Below are 18,581 nucleotides of genomic sequence, written 5' to 3'. Positions count from 1 at the left end.
TCTAACTGTTGAGTACAGGAAGAAGCAGTCTGAAACTAGACTGGCAAACAAGACGCAAAATATGCTTGGGAATAGCGAAAGGGCTTGCGTTTCTTCACGAAGATTCAGCGGTCAAGATCATTCACCGAGACATCAAAGGGACAAATGTACTGCTTGACAAGGATCTGAACTCAAAGATCTCAGACTTCGGATTGGCCAGGCTCCATGAAGATGATCAGAGTCACATTACCACCAGAGTTGCAGGAACAATGTCAGTCTTAGACTCAGTCATACACACTTGAATCCTACTTATTAATGATAATGTAACAGTCAATGTTGTTATGGTTGCAGAGGATATATGGCTCCTGAATATGCAATGAGAGGTCACCTAACAGAGAAGGCAGACGTTTACAGCTTCGGTGTGGTAGCAATGGAGATCATTAGCGGAAAGAGCAACGCAAATTACACTCCAGATAACGAATGTTGCGTTGGCCTTCTCGATTGGGTAATACAACACACTAAACCAATCCTATTCCCCCACAAAGAACTCAGCTTTCTCTCAATTGGGTACTCAAGGTTCATGATTTTTTCAATTTCAGGCGTTTGTACTACAAAAGAAAGGAGCTTTCTCGGAGATTCTTGATCCCAAGCTAGAAGGAGTGTTCGATGTGATGGAAGCAGAGAGAATGATAAAGGTTTCACTTTTATGCTCCAGCAAGTCTCCAACATCAAGGCCAAGCATGTCGGAAGTTGTGAAGATGCTCGAAGGAGAGACTGAGATAGAACAGATCATCTCAGACCCCGGAGATGAACTGAGGTTTAAGAGATCGTCGGAGATAGGGACATCGTCTTTACCTTCCGATTACCTCGTGTCGATTAATTCGTCCTGTGAATCTGCTTACGATCTGTACCCTCTTAGTGCGGAATCCATTGTTTTCTCTAGACCATAGCGTAAACGGAGGTTCGATGAAGATCTCTGTTACGTTAAGTGTTTTTTTCCAATAAATTTCATTGTTTAAATAAAGACTGTAACTTTGGTTTATAAGAATAATAATAATAATAATGACGCTTTCAAGTCATGGACCCAAAGAAATGTTCAATTGGGTTGTGAAATCAGGGTTTATAAGAACTCGTTCGCGCCGTGGATGTACTCGTAGTCCGGCTACGTCGACGTAATCCCCCTCTCTACTGGCGAGGATATCACGATGATACTTCCCGGTGTCTCCGACCTGAGCTCGACAATGGCACCTACATTGAGGTCTGTGATTCACAAAGATAAATTCGTCAATTTGCAGATACTAAGCTTTCCGATGATTCAAATGCACAATGACTTGTGTAAGCGTAAAGCTGCATTTGCATTATCTATGAACAATGAGCACGCTTTAGGTTCGATTAGGACCGGAATTTACACTACTACATAATTAGACCATAGCTGTAGAATGTCATTACTTTGTGGTGTGGATACTGGTGTAGTGNGTCGTAGCTTGTCACCGCTCTACGCAGAGGTAGAGGCCCTTACCTGGGCAATGAGGTGTATGATTGGTGCTGATAACGAGAAAGTCGTCTTTCTCACAGACTGTTCTGATTTGGTGAAGATGGTGTCTTCGCCTTCCGAGTGGCCTGCTTTCAAGACATATCTGGACGCTATTGATGAAGATAAGGGTGAATTCCTTTCATTCTCTCTTGTTCAGGTACCAAGATCATAGAATGGTAGAGCGGACAAACTGGCGTGTCGTGCTAGAGTGGAATCGCTTCCAATCACCTTTGTGAATAACTTCCCGTCTAATTGGCTCGTTTGAATCAATCTTGTAACCTGGTGGCAAAAAAAAGAAAAAATTGTGATAACTAATATATTTACGTACATTCTTAGATTAATATAGTGGATGTTTCAATATATTTAATTTTTATTGTTGTTTTTCCTCATGTATGATATTAATTGTTATTTTAGAAACTTTTGTTTTATATGGATTGTTGAAGAACAAATTTCAACACCGCCTCGTGCCTCCATATCTCTAGGCACGGCTCTGCTAGTCTTAGTGCGGAATCCATTGTTTTCTCTAGACCATAGCGTAAACGGAGGTTCGATTAAGATCTCTGTTACGTTAAGTTTTTTTTCCAATAAAATTTCATTGTTTAAATAAAGACTGTAACTTTGGTTTATAAGAATAATAATAATAATAATGACGCTTTCAAGTCATGGACCCAAAGAAATGTTCAATTGGGTTGTGAAATCAGGGTTTATAAGAACTCGTTCGCGCCGTGGATGTACTCGTAGTCCGGCTACGTCGACGTAATCCCCCTCTCTACTGGCGAGGATATCACGATGATACTTCCCGGTGTCTCCGACCTGAGCTCGACAATGGCACCTACATTGAGGTCTGTGATTCACAAAGATAAATTCGTCAATTTGCAGATACTAAGCTTTCCGATGATTCAAATGCACAATGACTTGTGTAAGCGTAAAGCTGCATTTGCATTATCTATGAACAATGAGCACGCTTTAGGTTCGATTAGGACCGGAATTTACACTACTACATAATTAGACCATAGCTGTAGAATGTCATTACTTTGTGGTGTGGATACTGGTGTAGTGGTGGTGGTCATGAAACTCAGATCACAGTTATGAAACATGTCCCGACAGACACGATTAGACTAAGTAAAACCGTCTAGTTAGGCTTTGTTGTGCATTTCTTGAAATCTTCTTTAGCCACTGTTATAGATCTCATAAAGACTCCACAACACTACTCTTCATCTCCCCCCACCCAATTGAGTGTTACCCACCCTTTCCAAAATACGATGCTGCTTAAGTATCTTCGTTTGAAACACGTGAAAGGTGAAGTAGAGTCTACTAAGTACTCTTTGCTGTGATAAGTTTCTAGCAACATTTAGGTTTGGGCTTAGGATTTGTTCACAGAAAGCTAATTAAATGCTTTTTGATTAACATCTATTGCAAGTTTGCAACTGAGGTATCAATGCCCATGTTACCAACTACTAAGGTGACATCTTTGGTGTCTAGTTACAGTATAAATCCTCTTTTCAGTCCTGCAACTTTTTACTGACTTAGCAAATGCTCCTATATTGTGCGATGCTGACACGATCATGGCAAAGTGTGGACAATGAATGATAATCATGAAATCTTTAGAGAATAAGACTTCTGGAATATAGAGCAGATTGATTTCTTGTCCTGTGAACTTTTTTATTTCTTGTCCCGTAAACGTTTCAAGTAAAACGCGTTTTGGTTAACTAACACCAATTGCAACTGAGGTCTCAACTACTAAGGTTACATCTGGAGTTTCTGTTTACATCATACTTCCTCTTTTAGTCCTGCATCTGTTTCTCAAGCAACTTTTTATTGGCTGAGCATATGTTTCTAGATTTTGGTGCTGATGATGATTTGGGAATAACCATTCCCAAGCGTGTAAATTATAACCATGAAGTCTCTAGAGCAAAAGATATTATGTAACGGGAACATATTGTTTTCTTGTCCTGTAAACGTTTTACACCATTGGTCAGATGATTTTCGGTGTACAGGAACTTTTCGAATAACAAGTATGTCACTGTAGTGTTCTCTGATCTAACAGTGATATCTCAATTATGTGATGAGCTAGGCATATGGAATTTTTGCATATGAGAGGGTTTGGATCTCTCCCTCAGGCAGTTGCAGAGCTTCCAACATCATTGGCCTTGAGCATAGGAGATTTAATAAGATTAATATGGAGTAAACCAATTTTTATACCCACTAGCTTTCAGATCCAAAGGAAAGTAGAAGTCAACTCTCAAGAAGACTGAATAAAATATGCAACTAGTTGAAGCCTTGTTTCATAGATACTCAACCAAAGTTATGCATAAAAACTTGTCAATCCCTGCAGTTTTTAGTTACTAACAAAACAAGCCATGATCTTCAAATTCTGACTCAAGATCTAAAATTAGAATTGTTTAGGCTATGTTGTTTTCTTGAAAGTGGTGTCAATAATGCTTTTGGAATCATAAATTCTTAGTAGTTTCTTCTAGTAGTTCTGAGGAGATTTTTCTAATGTTTCTGCTCATATTGTAAATAAATCCAGATAGAGAGGCTGGATTGCAATTATCCCCTAAAAATTTGGCAAGTTGCCTAATACAAGCAATGACTAACCCATGTGTTTACTCTTAACCTCAACTTGGTCAAACTGCATTTCACATTTTCACAATTTTCTATATATACATATGTGTTTTTAACTATATTTATGTGTGTGCATTCGTATTTAAGGAGGGTTTTAGTTATATATTTATGTAGTATTCAAGTCATAGATAGATCACTTGAACACAATTTTCCATGTCTGAGCTTACAACCTCATGATTATGTCAAAAATGTCCCTTTTCAGCTTTATTCTTACACTTATCTACTGTCTATTTACAGTATCTTCTTCTCCTTCTCTACACCCAGATGAAGGTTTAGTACTTTCAAAGCACTATCTCATATATATATGTGTCACGAAATTGGCCTCTCTTTGTGAACTTGATTGTGTTTCTGGTTTGCTGTCTTCGCCAGTGGAAGCCCTTAAGGATATCGCAGCAACACTGGGTGTGAAGCACTTGAACCTAAGTGAAGATCCATGTCTCACAAAGACTCTGGTAATACCTCAAGGTGTTCTGGATGAAGGACAGAACAGCACAATCAGATGTGACTGTCATTTCGATAACTACAGCACTTGTCATATCACACACTTGTAAGAAACTAACCATTCAAAAAAGGAAAGTAACCATTCAAAAAAAGGAAACGAACCGTTTCTGCTGCTTATTTCTCTGGTTTTGTGACCCAATTACTCTGTACCTCATGTTCAGTGTCCTCAAGAAATTCAGTCTTCCAGGTAGACTTCCTCCGATGCTGTACAAGTTTCAGTATCTTGAATCGATGTGAGGAGGGTTTCCAGTGTTTCAACTATTTTCAATTTCTACTACTACTGCTATATTATTCTTTTGCTTGTTTTTGTAGTGACTTATACCATAATTACCTTCATGGCTCAATTCCTATGGAATGGTCCTCACTGCCTTACCTCAAATCTATGTAAATCTTTGCTCTCACGTGTCTTTATTGTTAGGAAAGTAAGAAAAGCTTCTAAAGTTACTTGAAATGTTTCTCAGCAGCTCTCTCTGCGCAAACCGCTTATCAGGAGACATTCCCAAAGGATTGGGGAAGTTTATTAACCTCACCCTTTTGTATGTTTTTTACCATTGTTTTGTTAATCTTATGAGATTACATATAAAGTTTTGTCCTTTCTGGAAACTAAATCTATTGTCCGTTTGTATGATTTTAGAACTCTTGAAGCCAATCAATTTTCTGGAACTATTCCTAAGGAACTTGGGAACCTAGTGAATCTACAAGGATTGTACGTAAGACTGTTTTTTAATCAAACAGATTCATGAGTGATTTTATCGAATATGATCCATTTGATTTTGTTTTGTTGATTCCAGAGGACTCTCTTCCAACCAACTTGTCGGAGGCCTCCCCAAGACATTAGCAAGACTAAAAAAGCTAACTAATCTGTAAGATCATCTTTCTCTTGTGTTTTTTCTTACAATACATCATCTTTTAAATGTGTTCATCATGTCTAATTGATTTTCATTCTATTGTTTACAGCATCTTAAGTGATAACCTCCTGAACGGATCGATTCCAGAGTTTATTGGGAAATTATCCCAACTTCAAAGATTGTGAGTAAAGTAACTTTCTTTTGCATTACACTTGAAAAGTTTGTAGTTTTACATTTCAATGTTTTCTGACTTGTGGTAATAACGTTGTATCAGAGAACTCTATGCGAGTGGCCTTAGAGGACCTATTCCAGACTCCATTTTTTATCTGGAGAATTTGATCGACCTGTAATTTACTTTATCTGATAATATTGTAACTTGCAGAAGCCAATGCTCTTTTCTGAAACGAAACTGTGGTGTTTACTTTTTATGCAGGAGGATCAGTGACACGGCTGCAGAATTGGGACATGTTCCTCAGATAGCTAGCAAGAGCCTCACACATTTGTATGTAATACATCTTTATGTCTCAAGTCCAGATACGATCCTATGGTCAAATATATATGTTTAGACTGATATTTATAATTTTCAGGGTTCTGAGAAACTTAAACTTATCAGGACCAATTCCAACCAGTCTCTGGGATCTGCCGAGTCTAATGACTCTGTAAGTCTCATGTTATATCACTACGCATCTTGTTAAAACACTGTCCAATCTCTTATGATGCCTTTCTTTTTCGGGCAGGGATCTTTCCTTTAATAGGCTGACTGGAGAAATTCCAGCATATGCAACCGCCCCGAGATACACGTAAGTCCTAAAGTGTCAAAAGGATTACCTATGCAATTGAATGTGCTAAAACTGTTGAACTCATCTCCTGGTTTCATTTTTCAGGTATTTGGCTGGAAACATGTTGTCTGGAAAGGTTGAAACAGGAGCTTTCCTTACTGCAAGCACAAATATGTATGGCCAATCTTATTTTGTAGCAGTCATATACGTCAAAATATTTCTCGGTATTACACTACTCTCTCCTTTGCTTCTTGGCTCTAATACTCATATCATAATATGCAGTGATCTGTCCTATAATAATTTCACGTGGTCTCCAATGTGCAAAGAGAGGAAGTATGTTCTTTTGTTGTTATCTTAACTACCGCGTTTTGTCTTGTTTAACTTTCTGAATGCTTTTAACATAAGTATTCATGCAGGAATATAAACACATATGAGAGCTCACACTCAAGAAACCGTTTGTAAGAACATTTGTCAATCTTATTAATCACTGAATGCTTTTTGTACTGTTATTAAACTGTTGCCCTTATAACAGAACCAGACTTCTTCCATGTTCTGCAATAAAGCAATGCCAAAATTGTAGGTTCTTTTGCTTTTCTATTAATTTTCCAAATACCCATTTTCGAGTGTCTGCATATGAATTGGAAAAATTGTTTACTTTCCACAGATAGTAGGTCTCTGCATATAAACTGCGGGGGACCTAATGTAACTATCGAAAACTCTCGTGGAAAGTTTCTGTACCAGGGTGATAACTATGGACCTACAGGTTCAGCTATGAACTATCATAGCACAAACTGGGGGTTTAGCAATACTGGTGACTTTATGGATGATGCAATAACCGAAGATAGATACTCAGTTTCATCAGAATCTGTAGTATCAGCTAAATATCCTGAGCTTTATCAGACAGCTCGACGTTCACCCTTGAGTTTGGCTTACTTTGCATTTTGCTTTGAAAATGGAAGCTACAACGTGAAACTCCATTTTTCAGAGATACAGTTCTCAGATGAGGAACCATACGGTAGACTAGCGAAACGAGTTTTCAACATTTACATTCAGGTACATATAGCCTTTTGTCGTAGATTCTTTAAGAACCCCTTTTCAGAGTTTTTAGCTGATTTTTGAAGTTACAAACTTTACTATCTGTCCAGGGGAAGTTAATTTGGGAGGATTTCAACATCAGAGAGGAGGCTAATGGAACTCACAGAGAAGTTGTAAGAGAAGTAGACACTCCCGTGACTGATAACACTTTAGAGATACGGCTTTACTGGGCAGGGAAAGGCACGATGATCATTCCTCAAAGAGGGTACTATGGCTCTCTTATCTCTGCGATCTCAGTCTGTCCCAGTGAGTAAAAAGTTCTGTGGAAGTAAACATCACATTTCCCTGAGATGTCTTTATCCTAATTGTTTACTTGTTCTTGTTTTATCAGGTTCAGAATCTGAATGCGGTGGTATGAAGAAGAAATCTCAATTCGTTGAGTCCTTATATATTCCTTCGAAAGCCTGCATATGGGTTAATCTTTTCTCTTTGTTTTCTTCTGTCCACCTTCAGTTCCAGTGAAGATTCTTCCAGTAAAAAAAGATCATAAACCAACAAAATATCCTCTCATTCTTGGCTTAGCAGTCTCTCTTGCTTTCTTGCTCCTCGGCTTATTATGTTGGATAAAGTGTGTTAGCAATGCAAATGCAGCAGAAAGAGGTAATGATTCACTTGAATCCGCTACTTAACAACTATGTAAAGTTCTGTTACCGGATATTTATTGCTTAAATAAAGAGCTTAAGGGAGCTGATCTAATAACAGGTTCCTTCAGTTTGAGGCAACTAAAAGTTGCAACCGACAATTTTAATCCCTTGAACAAGCTTGGAGAAGGCGGCTTTGGATCTGTTTTTAAGGTACAAAAAAGTCTTCAAGCTTTAGAAATCAATGTTAGTATTCTTTAAAACAGGTGACGTTAAAGCCAAAAATTTTGACAATGCAGGGACGGTTACCAGATGGAACATTCATTGCGGTAAAGAAGCTATCTTCCAAATCACATCAAGGTAACAAAGAGTTTGTAACCGAGATCGGTATGATCGCTTGCCTGCAGCACCCGAATCTTGTGAAGCTTTATGGATGCTGTGTTGAGAAAAACCAGCTGCTTCTTGTCTATGAGTACTTGGAGAACAATTGTCTTTCTGATGCGTTATTTGGTAAATTGTCTGATAGATGAGTGAACCAAATCCTTTGACTGCATTCTCTTCTTTCTTGAGATTGATTGTTTGCTTGTTAACTGTCAGAGCAGGAAGAAGCAGTCTGAAACTAGAATGGAGAACAAGACACAAAATATGCTTAGGAATCGCGAGAGGGCTTGCTTTCCTTCATGAAGATTCAGCGGTTAAGATCATTCACCGAGACATAAAAGGGACAAATGTTCTGCTTGACAAGGATCTGAACTCAAAGATATCAGATTTCGGGTTGGCCAGGCTCCATGAAGACGATCAGAGTCACATTACCACCAGAGTTGCTGGAACAATGTCAGTCTTATACTCAGTCATATACACTTGAATCCTACTTTTAATGAAAATGTTTCAGTGACAGTTATTGTTGTTAATTATGGTTGCAGAGGATACATGGCTCCTGAATATGCAATGAGGGGTCACCTAACAGAAAAGGCAGATGTTTACAGCTTCGGTGTAGTGGCAATGGAGATTGTTAGCGGAAAGAACAACGCAAAATACATGCCAGATGACGAATGTTGTGTTGGCCTTCTCGATTGGGTACTGATTCAGTCCTTTTCTCCACAAGAACTCTGCTTTCTCTCAAATAAAAAAGGTTCTTAATTTTCAATTTCAGGCATTTATGCTGCAAAAGAAAGGGAATTTCACAGAGATTCTAGATCCAAGGCTGGAAGGAATGTTCAATGTGATGGAGGCAGAGAGAATGATAAAGGTCTCACTTATATGCTCAAACAAGTCCCCGACTTTAAGGCCAAGCATGTCGGAAGTTGTAAAGATGCTTGAAGGGGAGACTGATATAGAGCAGATCATATCAGACCCTGGAGTGTATGGTGATGACTTGCGCTTCAATCCATCATCTTTGCCTTCTGATGGTATCATGTCGATTCCGTCATCCTCTGAATCTGCTTATGATCTCATACAGATCAATGATCTGTACCCACTCAGTCCCGAGTCCATTGTCTTTACTAGCTAGGGAGTTTTTTTTTAAAAACAATGGACTTACCTATTTTAAAATTTTGTGTCCTCTTAAAAACTTCAAAATATGTATATATGCAAACAATCGTGTATGCCATCGTTTCAAATTCTAAAAACGGATCCAAGTTTCTCGAAACTTTTGACAAGTAAACCTAAGTATACTCATCCTATATTAGAACAAAAAAAATATTTCGATGTTTATATATATTGGGAAAAATATACCATTTTTGGGGTTAGAGGTTAGTTTTAAGGTTGGGCTTGAAATTAAAAACTTAATATTTTGGGTTAGCATTTTGCATTTAATGTTTAAATTAAATTTCCTAATTAAAAATACTATAGAATGGAATGCATTTTTGTGATACATGATAATAGTCTCTCTGTTCTACTTAAAACGCGACTTTTTAACTCAAAAATTCAAAATCATACATCCATGTATGTGTAATGAGTAGTTTTGTTTCGTCGTTTTCAGAAATTCAAATGATGACATGCAAAAATAATTTTATAATTCTGTGTAAGATCACCGAAGTTGAATAATTTTTCTTCTGTGATCATTTCCGCCATGATTGTGGGATTAAAATGGGTGGTTCGATCTACGTTATGTACTTAATGATATTATATATAGACGTTGCTTCAAAGTCCAATGACATGATCTGTCAAGTGCAAAAGTGCGTTTTCATAGATTAGTAATAGTATAGTAAAGTTGTATAATAATAGTGGAGTCACGAAAAATATATATATACTAGGATTTAACCCGCGGTATATCGCAATATAATATTTTTAATTTTAAAAATTTTAAATTTATATTGTATTTATTTATTATTTTATTATTGTTTTATTAATTTTAAAAATATAAAATTTTACATGTATTTGATATAAGTATTCAAAGTGTATGATTTTTGTAGTGTTTTCAAGGTTTTAACCCGTGTGGTATATGTATAGTCTAGTAATACATTTATCTCCTGGTACACATCTTAAAGTGTTTTAAAAAAAAAAACAATTCCACTTAACTCCCTATATGGGATTAATGCCAACCCGTCTCACCAAAATCAAAATAAGTTTTTGCGTAAAAAAAATAATCAAAATAAGTTTTCTTATCAAGTTTAGTTATGTTAATTGTTTTACCAAATTAACATAATTTTATAGTTTATAATTTTTCCATGTCAATATATATAGTTTATGATAATTAATAGAATTTTAATATTTTTGGTAATTCCTCAAAAAATAAAAAATAAACCTAATTATATGGGGGGTTTTCAACATATTTAATGTGACATTTTATAGTTGGATTTTCGGTTTAGGAAATTTATTAATGTTAATATAATTATGAATATTGTAAACTTTTGTTATAGAAAATCTGTTGTTTATCATTTAAATTTGAGAGATTCTAGCATCCATAAAAATAGTTTTGGAGATTTAATGGGTTAAAACTTTAATGGGTAGAGTTGTTTTTGAAAAAATCGGAATGATAGATGTTGTTAAGATTTTATGGTAATAAATGTAACAAATGTTGGTCAATTTAAAAGAGTTTAGTATTTGAGTTTTTCTGCAATGTTATTTATGGAATTGTTTTAGGGGTTAATGTTGTAAAAAAAATAAATAAGTAAAACTTAAAAGACATAAATCAAAATGTATTTCTGTTAATATATATATATATGGTGGAGTTTGTAAAACTAATAAACTGAACACATATCACCATTAAAACTTTTTGGTCATATATGTTTTGTAGCCACGCGACGACCAAGAAGACCTTAAACATAAATCAAGCGTTCACATCACCATTATACAACTTTTGGTATGTTTTGTACGTAGTCGACGACGACTAAGAAGACCTTAAAATAAAAAATTTAGATAAAATTTTATTATATGGCACTGATTGAATCTCTTTGATGGTGTAATCCTGTGACTAAGCAAACAATGTGGATTCTCTTCTCGGCTCTTGTTCTGTTATTCACCATCATCACAAGCTTCTTCGCGACTCTAACAACATCCACTTCACCAGCTTTACTACATCCAGATGAATGTATCAACTCAAAAGATATTAACTCTTCTAATATTAAAGGTCAACAACATCAATACTTTTCCATATATGTATTTTATACTCATAATTTTTGCAGTGAATGCACTTGAGGAGATAGCTACTACACTTGGCATAAAGAGATTGAACCTAAGTTATGGAGACCCTTGCCATTTAGGAACTCTAAAGATGGATGTCGTTTCGAAATCGGAGACAGAAAACATCATAAAGTGTGATTGTTCCTTCAACAACAACACGACATGTCATATAACAGAGTTGTGAGTGTTAAATCTTTATTTTGTGTTCTCTTATCAGATATATATTGACTTTTATACTAATTCTTTTTGTTGTACGTGAAAAAACACAGAATTCTCAAGTCCACGAGTCTTTCAGGAAAACTTCCGCCTGAGTTGGCCAAGCTGCTATATCTCCAGAGGATGTAAGAATTTTTTAAAAAAGAATCCATTATTAGTCGAAGGATTTGCACAATCCATGGTTGGTAATTTATATATAAGGGAAACTTAATGCTGGAACAAACCATGGATTAATTTTAACAAGAGAAATACAAACAAACTTATTATGTATCAAGAAAATATGAAGTACAACTTATTATTGTGTTGATCTTGTTTGCAGAAACTTTTGCAGGAACTACCTCTCAGGCACAATCCCAGTGGAGTGGGCTTCATTGCCTTACCTCACTTTCATGTAAGCTCTCTCTCCATGATGCTTCTTCTTCATGATCCACGAGTAACTTTGACTTTTCCTCACAGCTCGGTTTGCGCAAATCGTTTGTCTGGGAATTTACCTACTGGATTGCAAAACTTTAAGAGCCTGACATTCTTGTACGTCTCAAATTGTTTCCTAGCTATACCGGAATATGCCTTTTAATTTTATCTAATACTACGGTTATATGACAATTTGTAGAGGCGTTGAAGCAAACCAGTTCTCTGGCCTGATTCCTCATGAGCTTGGTTACTTAACCAACCTAACAGGATTGTAAGACCATTTACATATATTTTAACCATTTTTGAAAAGCCACAAGTGTATTTAGAATGTTCTTATGTGAAACTGCGTTTTTTAGGGAACTTGCGTCCAATCAATTTACCGGAAGCCTTCCTAGCACTCTCGCTAGACTGGTAAACCTTGAAAAATTGTAAGTTGTTGATATATATATAACAATGATAGTTTCTTAGAATCTTTTGGATCTTTTAATTGGAAATGATCTTCTTGAATATATAATTAGACTGAATTAAAGGCTAGTAGATTTATGAAGTTGATGGGTGTATACATCGTTGGAAACTTTGAAGGTGTTCTTTTATTGCCAATATATAGTTATATATATTGACATGACAACATTTAATTAGTTCTTTTGCGTTAAGAATCTTCCTTGACTTTAGGTATGTCTCTTTTTCTTTTGGTAGTGTCACTTGCTTGGTTGTGAATTGATTTGACACATGCATACGAAAGGCTCAAATAAGTGTGTGAATAGATATTCCAAAATAGAGCATATATAAAGTAGGTTAAGAAGATAAGTTTAGCAAAGCTCCAAACTAGTTGTTTGTTTTCATTTTGCAGTAGGATATGTGATAATAACTTCATTGGCATCATCCCAGAATATATCGGCAACTGGTCGCGGCTTAATAGGCTGTAAGATTGTCCATGATCGCTAATTCTAATTATTTTCTCTTATAGTTTTTGTTTTTGTGTCATCTAACATGTGTCGGTTTGATATACAGAGATTTATACGCAAGTGGACTGAAAGGACCTATTCCTGATGCAGTTTCCCGCCTAGAAAATCTTACTGAACTGTAATGATACTATTTTCATTAGATTACCAAAACGAAAATTGAGAAAATACTGATGTTTTTAGCGGTATATTCATATGCAGGAGTATTAGTGATACGACTGGGATAAACTTCTTTCCTAATATATCTAGCAAAGTCATCAAAAACTTGTATGTGTTTGCAAATGAAGCTTAATTATTCTTCTTTTTTTTTTCTTTTTTTTTTTAGAATGTGAAATTTAGTCTTCGTTCTTGTTTCAGGATTTTGAGGAATGTGAGTATGTCTGGCCCAATTCCTTCATACATATGGAATAAGTCGGACTTAAGAACTCTGTAAGTATTCTTTTTTTATTTTTGTGTGAAATGTGAAAAGACTTTGTAAATTCAAAGCAAGGTAGCCCAATATTTCACCTGCTGAGATGTTTGTGTGAAATGTAAAAAGACTCCTAACATCTTACATTTATTTTACTATGACTATTATCAATTAAGTAGATACTTCCCCTATCCAAAATCAGTTTCTACATAGAGTAAATAGCTCAACTGGTAAATTTTCTGACAAAACTTAGAGGTCGCTGGTTCAAGTAACATTGGCCCATAATTTTTTAGTTATTCAGAAAAGAGAGTCAGTTTCTAGGTAAATATTGATTTTCTTGGAACACATAAATAAATATCATATAGAGACGAAATGGTAACTTTTTGCAAGAGTGATATGAAGTATGACATGATCCAAATATAGGCAATATTTACTCATGATTTACATTCATACAAAAAAAAAATTCATTTGTTTTGTTCATGTTGTTTGCTGCAGTGACTTATCCTTTAACAAGTTGACGGGTGAAGTTCATGGAATCAAAGTAGCACCATTATATACGTAAGTACTTTAAATGTGAATATCATAGATTAATCCTTGCGGATATATAGTTTAACTTTTTACATGGTCTTACAGCTATCTGACCGGCAATATGCTTTCTGGAAACATCAATTCTAGTGCTTTCCTCAACAAGCAATCTAATACGTACGTTTCAAGATTTCTCTTTGTTTCTGTGGCTTGAGAAATCTTTTGTCATGTAAACTAATATTCTAGTTGGTTTTCTACATTTGGTGAATTTCTCAGTGATCTCTCTTATAACAATTTCTCATGGTCGTCTAGCTGCCAGGAAAAGAGGTACCTACATAAATATATTTGTTAAATAATTAATCTGCTAATATATAATTTTGACATTGTGCTCTCAATTTCTGTTGAATCAGTAACATTAACACATACAAGAGCTCAAATTTGAAAAACAGTTTGTAAGTACAGTCTTGTACCTCATCATCTTGCAATAATGGATTAAACTTAGTAATCTGAAAGCGTTGTGCTGATTAGATGCCAAATTACTATGATTGGTTTTGTTATACAGAGCTGGGCTTCTTCCATGGGATGGTCCAATCAACTGTAGGAACTGTACGTACCTGTATATATTGATGTCTAACATGCATGCATTCAATACTTGACCTAAGAATTAATATTTATTGTTATTTCTACGTACTATCTCATCTTACGCTGTTAATTCCCTCCTTTTAACATTAAGAAATCAAACACCCTTTTACTTCTTTTGTTGATGGTGATAATTGTTATGGATTGTAGATCAACGATCACTACATATAAATTGTGGTGGAGAAAGTGCTAATATTACAACCCCTCTGGGTAAAATCACTTATCAAGCTGATAACAGTGAACTCAGAGCTGCTACAAGTCAACACTTCAATAACTGGGGAGTCAGTAACACGGGTGACTTTGGCGATGATAAGGAAGATGAGGACACATACATCACTTCAAATACTTCAGCACTATCAGGAGATTTTCCTGATATTTATAAGACTGCACGTCGATCTGCTCTCTCTCTAGTTTATTATGCGTATTGCTTGGAAAATGGGCCATACAATTTGAAACTCCATTTTATGGAGCTTCAGTTTTCAGAAGAAGACCTGTATAATCGTTTAGGTAGGCGCATATTTGATGTCTACGTTCAGGTATAGCGTCACCACTTACTGAATTGAATACTTTATATTTCTAATAATCTTTAAAAATAAGTTGTGGAAGACTAAAGTTCATTTGCTTTTTGTTATTCTCTCTTGTCAGGGAGAATTGTTCTTGAGGGATTTTAACATCAACGAAGAAGCTAATGGTACTCTAAAGCCTGTTGTGAAAGAAAGTAAAGCTGTTAACGTGACCAATCATATGTTAGAGATTAAGTTGTATTGGGCGGGGAAAGGGACAACCCTCATTCCCAAAAGAGGAAATTATGGTCTTCTTATCTCTGCAATCTCCTTGTGTCACAGTAAGTACCCCTTTTCATCTGTTTGAGAAAAATCCGGATTCTTAAACTTTCGTATATGGTTGCTTTTCTGAGCTTCACTTTCATCTTCTTGATTATACTCGTTTTTTCCTCCTAGCCATAATGTTCATCTTTCAAAAATTTCAGGTCTGGAACGACGATGTGGAGGTTGAAAAAGAAACTTAAAAACTACTTTGTTAAAATTATTTTCAGTAGGTTAGTGTGTATATATGAATGGTGTTAAGACTTTTTAGTGTTTAATGTGCAGTGGAGATTATAAAACATCAAACTAATTATCCCCTAATTTTCGGGGCAACGGGTGCCTTGGTAACAGTACTTATTCTCTTGACTTTGGGAATATATGCTCGGAGGAGATACAGAAGAGACAATAACACAAGAGAACGAGGTACCACTTAGGAGAATCCAATTATATATGAAACCATTCTTAAAACATACGACCGATTTGTATTCGCATTAGTAATATTATTATTTTGTGAACGTGATCACATAGACCTGAGAGCCCATGGTCTGCAAACTGTTTGCTTTACTTGGAGCCAACTGCAAGCTGCAACAAACAATTTTGATGAAGCCAACAAACTTGGAGAAGGAGGTTTCGGATCCGTATTCAAAGTATGTTAAATCAGACACCAATTTCTTCTCAAAGGAAAATATGGCTTTAGTGGTTTATTGATAAATGTAACTTAATGTAGGGAGAGCTATCAGATGGGACTATTATAGCAGTCAAGCAGCTTTCTTCCAAGTCAAGCCAAGGAAACCGAGAATTTGTGAATGAGATAGGAATGATCTCAGATCTGAATCATCCAAACCTTGTCAAGCTTTATGGTTGCTGTGTCGAGAAGAATCAATTGCTGCTAGTTTATGAGTACATGGAAAATAACTCTCTTGCACTAGCGTTGTTTGGTAATTTAAAGTCGCTCAGCTTTTTTTTGTTTTAAATATGTTTTGAGTCTAATTAAAGTGTACATNCAAAGTATGTTAAATCAGACACCAAGTTCTTCTCAAACGAAAATATGGCTTTAATTAGTGGTGTACTGATATGAGAAACTAAGTGTAGGGAGAGCTGTCAGATGGGACTATCATAGCAGTCAAGCAGCTTTCTTCCAAGTCAAGCCAAGGAAACCGCGAATTTGTGAATGAGATAGGAATGATCTCAGGTCTAAATCATCCAAACCTTGTCAAGCTTTATGGTTGCTGTGTCGAGAAGAATCAATTGCTACTAGTGTATGAGTACATGGAAAATAACTCTCTTGCACTTGCGTTGTTTGGTAATTTAAAGTCGTTCAGCTTTTTTTTTTGTTTTAAATATGTTTTGAGTCTAATAAAAGTGTACGTATAGGTTATTACATGTAAAGTGATATGGTTTCTCCTTGGTTTACTTCCGTTACCAGGAAAGAGCTCCCTTAAACTAGACTGGGCAGCGAGACAAAAGATCTGTGTGGGGGATTGCACAAGGCCTTGAATTCCTCCACGAAGGATCGATGATCAAAATGGTTCACCGTGACATAAAAGCCCCTAATGTGCTCCTAGACACCGACCTTAATGCAAAGATATCTGACTTTGGATTGGCTAGGCTCCACGAAAATGAAAACACGCATATCAGCACCAACGTTGCAGGAACCATGTAAGTAGTTTTGCATAAACATACCCATGACACATAGTGTGCTACAAGTATTGAATATGTCTTAATTTCTCTTTATGCTGTAGTGGCTATATGGCTCCAGAATATGCGTTACAGGGTCACTTGACAGAGAAAGCAGATGTGTACAGCTTCGGAGTTGTGGCAATGGAAATTGTTAGTGGAAAGAGTATTACAAAACAGTTGGGAAGTGCTAATAACGTCTCGCTTATCAATTGGGTAACCCTGGAGTGTATATGTTTCTCTTTCCCACGCAGTTAATAGTTGAATCTGTGATTTCTTTTACCATTAAGTTGTTCACATCAAATCTCAGGCGCTGACTCTAGAACAGAGAGGGGACATAATGGAGATCGTAGATCCGATGCTGGAAGGTGAATGCGATAGCAAAGAAGCAACGAGGATGATCAAAGTTGCTCTTGTTTGCACAAATGCAGTTCCTTCGTTAAGGCCATTGATGTTTGAGGCTGTGAAAATGCTCCAGGGAAAGATGGAAATAACACAGGTTCTGTCAGACCATGCTGTGTATGGACACAACTTGAACTTCTCAAAGCTGATGGAGACGACACCAGAAAAATCGTCGACGTCTGGTTATGATCTGTATCCTTGAATCCACAACTCTAAACTCGACAGTAGAGTTTTCTTCCTCGTCAACGTACTCTTAAAGGTTGTGCCTATTACCTTTGTCTCTTGTGAGTTTTGAGGGGTTTGTGGATCTCATATCTTATTAACTAATAACTACAAAGTCATACAACTAAACGTTGTATGAAACCTTATATTAGCTAGAATGTTTGTAGAATAATAGTATCTTTCCATGAAAGTTTCTTGTGTTTGCTGTGATTTTCCTTTTTGAATGGAATTTTTTACCAAGAGCCAATAGCTCAGGTTACAATGAATGCGACCTTAGACCTGAGATGAAAGTTACAAGAGTTTGAATCACACTTTGGGCTATGAACTAGGGAGGGAGGGCGAGTGGCTAACCAAACCACAAGGTGAGGTCATCGTCGTAATTATAGTCTCCTCGGTTTCGGATGGAGTTATGTTTTTATCCATGAGTTTTGCAAGACGAGATGTATTGATCTTTCTCTCGATGGGGTAGAGTCAGCTGGCATCAAATGGGAAAAGGGAAGTTGAACAATATTTTAACCAAATCAAGAATGTATTTATAACTGCATCAATACAATTTTATATCTTGTATTGGTGCAAACTGAAGGCTTTGAAAAAGAGAGAAATTATATGGCATTTGGTGTTAAACATACGGCCGGGTCACAGAAAAAGAGACATTAAATTAAAAATCAAGTGTTCACATCACCATTATTAACTTTTTGGTCATATATGTTTTGTAGCTAGGCGACGAC

At 36.1% G+C, this 18,581-nt stretch overlaps 2 protein-coding genes and 1 pseudogene across 2 annotated transcripts in view; all 3 read left to right on the top strand.

Annotated features, from left to right (window-relative positions):
• LOC104741563 (probable LRR receptor-like serine/threonine-protein kinase At1g29720) overlaps positions 1-1,231 on the top strand; it is a gene marked incomplete at its 5' end in the record, with an annotated part of 6,331 nt that extends 5,100 nt beyond the window's left edge. Inside the window, 2 exons of the mRNA XM_010462449.2 lie at positions 331-484; positions 579-1,231. Coding sequence (XP_010460751.2) covers positions 331-484; positions 579-929 — 505 coding nt within the window. The remainder of the gene's footprint in view (positions 1-330; positions 485-578) is intronic.
• On the top strand, positions 4,306-9,461 carry LOC104741560 (probable LRR receptor-like serine/threonine-protein kinase At1g29720). Its single transcript, XM_010462443.2, has 25 exons — positions 4,306-4,408; positions 4,508-4,685; positions 4,801-4,872; positions 4,952-5,023; positions 5,104-5,175; positions 5,274-5,345; positions 5,431-5,502; positions 5,597-5,668; positions 5,762-5,833; positions 5,921-5,989; positions 6,075-6,146; positions 6,225-6,287; positions 6,372-6,440; positions 6,549-6,599; positions 6,683-6,724; positions 6,799-6,842; positions 6,931-7,319; positions 7,412-7,607; positions 7,693-7,713; positions 7,815-7,961; positions 8,064-8,155; positions 8,242-8,452; positions 8,545-8,776; positions 8,866-9,019; positions 9,096-9,461. The coding sequence occupies exons 1-25, from the start codon at positions 4,312-4,314 to the stop codon at positions 9,450-9,452; spliced, it is 2,988 nt and encodes a 995-aa protein (XP_010460745.1). The 5' UTR covers positions 4,306-4,311; the 3' UTR covers positions 9,453-9,461.
• Positions 11,260-18,162, top strand: LOC104741557 (annotated as a pseudogene).

The sequence above is a fragment of the Camelina sativa genome, chromosome 14, assembly GCF_000633955.1.
Source record: "Camelina sativa cultivar DH55 chromosome 14, Cs, whole genome shotgun sequence".
Taxonomy (NCBI): domain Eukaryota; kingdom Viridiplantae; phylum Streptophyta; class Magnoliopsida; order Brassicales; family Brassicaceae; genus Camelina; species Camelina sativa.
This window is presented reverse-complemented; position numbering and strand designations above follow the sequence as displayed.